The sequence below is a fragment of the Chrysochloris asiatica genome, unplaced genomic scaffold, assembly GCF_000296735.1.
Source record: "Chrysochloris asiatica unplaced genomic scaffold, ChrAsi1.0 scaffold00016, whole genome shotgun sequence".
NCBI classification, from domain to species: domain Eukaryota; kingdom Metazoa; phylum Chordata; class Mammalia; order Afrosoricida; family Chrysochloridae; genus Chrysochloris; species Chrysochloris asiatica.
In genome coordinates this window covers 9,911,483-9,916,476 of record NW_006408534.1, presented here as the reverse complement: position 1 = coordinate 9,916,476, position 4,994 = coordinate 9,911,483, and the positions used below count along the sequence as shown (strand labels likewise).

At 37.2% G+C, this 4,994-nt stretch overlaps 1 protein-coding gene across 1 annotated transcript in view; it reads left to right on the top strand.

The window, feature by feature from the left end:
- Window positions 1-4,994, top strand: part of SPDYA (speedy/RINGO cell cycle regulator family member A) — a 41,195-nt gene that overhangs the window by 20,524 nt on the left and 15,677 nt on the right. The window contains exon 4 of the mRNA XM_006835170.1: window positions 658-829. Coding sequence (XP_006835233.1) covers window positions 658-829 — 172 coding nt within the window. The remainder of the gene's footprint in view (window positions 1-657; window positions 830-4,994) is intronic.

Genomic DNA, 4,994 nt, shown 5'->3' with positions numbered 1-4,994 from the left:
GAGGTTGGTGGTTCAAGCTCACCTGCTGCTCCTCGTAAACCCTATACAGGTTCACTGTGAGTCAGAACCAACTCAACGGCACTTAACAACATATATAAGGAAACTAGCTGATTCTGGGCAAATACTGTGAGAAGGGATTAGAGGGTATAGTGCCTGATATTCACCCAGGGCTTGTAGTCATGCCTGTTTTCACCAATGAGAATAGAAAAAATTAATTTATGGGCATAAAGTGAAGTACTTGGGTAGGTCTTGCATTAGCAGTAGGGTATACATAGACCTATACCTAACAAATTATAAAAACAATATTTTCATGAAAGGATCAAACTGTTTCTAAGTAACTTAATTGTATCCCAGAAGGATGGATCCCAGAAGAAAGCTTAGGCAGATTTATAGGGCTACAAAAGTATTTGAGCAAGGTAAAATTTTTAATGCAAGGAGACTTCAGAAATTCCATGGAAAAAATCCATTATCTTTCGATTTTACTTTTCTACAAATTTTTGAAGTCCCCTCTTTTCTAGTTTTGATATCTTTATTTCCTTAATTTTGTGTAAAGTTGAACATCTGTAATGTGTTTATAAGCTCTCTGTTTTTTTTTCTGAACTCTCTGTTCCTGTCCTTTACCCATTGGTGTTTTGGATTGTTTGTCTTCTTTGTTAGATATCTGGCTAATACAGTTGAAGAAGATGAAGAAGAATCGAAGTATGAAATTTTTCCATGGGCTTTGGGAAAAAACTGGAGAAAATTGTTCCCTGATTTCTTAAAATTGAGGGACCAACTCTGGGATAGAATTGATTATAGGGCGATTGTAAGCAGGCGATGCTGTGAGGAGGTAAGAATTTAAAAATACTTTATGTATGTTATCTCTATCTTCTATTAATTTTCTTTCAAAAACTTTTTAAAATGTGCTTCTAATGTTTCACTTTTTGTTTTTGTAAGGATACATCATTACCCTTGATCATTACCATGAATACAGCTTGTGTATTGCAGTGTTTCTGCTTTAATTTTGCATCACAATAGTTTTAAATGGTAATTTTAAATGGTAATTTCTGTATTTCAGAGGTGCCTACTTCTATAGCCAGGTTTTTGTTTTAGCACATTACTCCTAGCTAAAGGATTACTAACATATTGGGAGATGGTAGTATGAACATACCAAAATATCTTATTGATAGTGAAAATAACACTGAAACTGAATAATAATAGTTTACATTCAAGTATGCAAATTTTCAAGTTTCTAAGATTGAAATACTAATCACAGGGTATAAAACTGAAGGAAATTTAAATGTTTAAAAGCCACATGTCTTTTCTCATGGACTACATAAAGTAAGTTTATTACTTGATACCAGATTCCATTAAGATGTAGCAAAAGAACACTAAAATTTAAAAGATCAGTTGTTTTATCAAATGTCTTAGTTTTTAATACAGTTCATGCTTCAAACAAACAAAGAAATCTAGAAAATTCAATGGAAGGCAGTGATCACTGTAAACTAGTACTAATTCAAAAACGTCTGTAAATATAAGCTCGATGATCCTCTAATTCGGTAAAGTCATATCCAATTAAAAGGCTTGGCCTAGTTATTAGGTTTATATCAATGCTGATGGAAGACGTTAGCAGTATGTTTCAGAACTCTTCCCAGAACTAACCTAGTTAATTATATTTGTTTGTGAGCTAAAGACAAGGCAAATATGTGTATTTGTGGATTAAATTTAATTAGGATTGTTGTGTGTTGAAGGAACTACAAGGCTTCAGAAATAACTTAGAAAATTGTACAGTAGGACTTTAAATAGAAAAATATGCTAAAATGGGTGTACACAGTGTACTCATACCTCATTTCTTGGAAAGCTTGTCCACCAGATATCAGTATGCTTCAGTTCCTCACTTCATTCAGAATTCTATGTAAATGGTACTTCAGAGATACCTTTCTTTCTTTGTTTTTTTCATGTTTTTATTGTGGTTTGAGTGAAAGTTTACATGGCAGATCATCATTTTTACATTGAACAAATCATACACCTTGTTTCATTACATTGATTATAATCCCCTACTGGTGTGGCACTGTGGGTCAATAAGCCAGACTGCAAAACCATTGAACTGCAAGGTTGGTGGTGGTTCAAGCTCACCAGCTTCTCCTCGGAAACCCTATATAAAGGTAACTGTGGGTCAGAACCGACTTGACAATACTTAACAACATCAAAATGTACCATCAGTTAACAGTATTTCTCTATTTACTTTAGCCCTTTTATTTTTTTTTTAAACACTCAGGCATATATAATAATTTACACCACCAAAAGGCACATTCTGCAAGTCTGCCTCCTGGCCACCATCTCTTAGTCCCCCTCTTCCCATGAATCTAGAGTCCTCAATTGCTCCCTCTCGCCATGTCCCCATCTGTGCCTCCGTCCTTGCCTTCATCGCTGCTTCTCTGGATAAGGTCTCGCTTGTGCTCTTCTCCCTTGATGGTCCTAGGGTCCTCTGTTTCTGGACTGTAAGATTAACCACTCCCCTGTTTTTGTTACAAAACTTTTACCTTTATAGTTGTGGCAGTTACAATTAGTTATGATTAACGGTTACTCAGTATTAAATCTTATCCCCATCTCTTTTAACTAGACCCATCTAGACAAGATGAAAACTATTCAGTTGTGACTCTTTTCTTCCCGCACACTCTATTAAACTAAGCAGCCCCTTGAAACCTTGTAAGCCAGTCACTTCATGCCTTAATCGCCCCCTCATTTAAGGTAGCCAGTGTTTAAGTTGCCCAACTCTATTTGCCCTTACAGAGGGGATAGCATTGCTACTTGATGTGAAGACTCCTTCCCCTCTCTGTTAGTGTTTAGAGTTACCACCTTCATGAGTATAGGTCAAATTCATTGAATTGAAGCAATTTTTCCTCGTTTCCTTTATCAAAAATTGTTTTATTCTTTTAAAAAAAATCTTCCTGTAGTCATATTCTGATTATCAAGCCATCAAGTCTAGGTCAAATTGGTACTGTCTGCACTTTGGGCATTCTTGTGCGCCTCCTCACACTTCATATCAGTTGGATGCTTCACTCTCAGCTCTATCCCTCTGTGGCTGTGTCCTTGTCCATGGGCTCAGGTGTCCCCAGGTCTCACCACACTTTGGACCAACCAGCCCTTTCTCTTCTCTTTCTCATCTCCAGGTCAGCCGGAGTCTGTAGAATGTGATTGAACTCAGCCCATTTCTTCATTGCTTCTTTTCCCCCTCTTCCACTCACCAGTAGACCAGTGTGGTTGCCAGCAAGCTTATGTGCTTGCTCTTGTGTTACCTTTGAATTTCAGCCTTAAAGGGGGATTTGTCTTGAAGGAACTTGATTGCTTGCCTTGATGGCTTCCCAGTGAACAACTTGCTTATTCTTATGGTAGCTAGTCATGAGGACATTTATGTTTTGGGTTTTTCCTGATGATCTTTCTTTGAAGATGTATCTTGCGTTGCTCTAGCTGTTCCAGGCTGATCTGCTTGTCCATTCTAATGGGAATGTCCAACCTCAGAAGGTTTGGATGGGACTCATGATTCCACCTAAGGTCCTATACTCTGCAAAGGCTCCACTGGAGGCCTATTTTACTGGGCAAGTTGTAGAACCCCTTTTAGGTATTCCAGTCAGTTATATGCTGAAGATAGGCTTACAGATTTTCTGTAATCATGTTTCCCAACATTCCTTTATATCCAACTCAAGTGTCTATTTTACAGTAGTAGGATAGGGAAACCAATATATATAAGACAGTCAAGCATCTTAGTATTATTTCCCTTCTTCAAGCTGTGCCTTGAGCCCTGTATCACAGAGCCCTGTTGTTCCAAGGTTGAGCATGCACTACTGTTTACCTTTAGCACAGGCATACTATCCAGAAAGATCTTTTTAAAATAATTCCTTATAAAGTAGTGTCTCCCTGAGCAGAATAGAATTAAAGAGTCTGGAAATAAGCTCGCACATTTACGAGAGTAAGACAAAAACTATTGCTACAAAACCATAGAAACTTTAATTAAACAAAAATCAAAATGTAAAATTATTGTTTCTCCACATAGCCTCCATCTAGTTCCATACATGTCTGAAGGTGGTTTTTTTCATCTTTCTAATTCTTTTCTTTCTAGTACCTGGGTTGTGAAGAATTCTGTGCTCTTCAATTCACAATCATGTCAAAACTATAGTTTGGCATCCCGAGGGACTCAAATTATGTTTCTTTTAAAGGCTGTTTGAGTTTGTGGAACAAAAAGAGTCTGAAGGGACAAGATCAGGGCTGTAGGGTGCACAGGGTACAGTTTCTCAACATTCTCATAGAACAACCCTTGTTGTTGTTAAGTATCATCGAGTTGGTTCCGACCCATAGTGACTCTACTAACCTTAAATGAACAAATGCACAGTTGTGATGTAAAAAAAATACCTCAGTGCAACGTTCCTGATCTTTATCTCACGAGTGAAGTCTTTAATTTTCTTAAACTTTTTCCTAATAATCCCTTATGGTTGTCCTGTGACCTTTGAGAAAATATTATCCAATAACTCCTTTGGAATCTCAAAAAACAGTTGACATAGACTTCTGAGCTGACCTCTCTGCCTTGCATTTAACTAGCCCAGCAGATCCCATTGGAATGTTTTGATTGGACTTTGCTTTGTGAATCATATTGGTAAATCCAAGACTTGTTCCTTCTTATGATTTGGTCCATAAAATCATCTTCATTAGGTTCAATCTTGCTTAAAAGACTGATGGAAAGATCAGCTGTTTGAGTTAGCTGATTTTCACTCAAGGCTTTGGCACTCATTAAACTGAGAGCTTTCTGGGACTAAGATTTTCACTTAAAATTGAAGATACCAACCATGTGAGATCTCAATTTCAATAGCTATTGTAGCACTGGTAATTCTGTGGTCCCCTTACACCAGTTTCTTAGCATCAGCCACAGTTTCATGTGTAAAGGTTGACAGTCTTCAGCTCTTGGCTCATCTTTGAGGTCTTACCACCCAACCTTCCTTAAAACATTTCTTTTTTTTTTT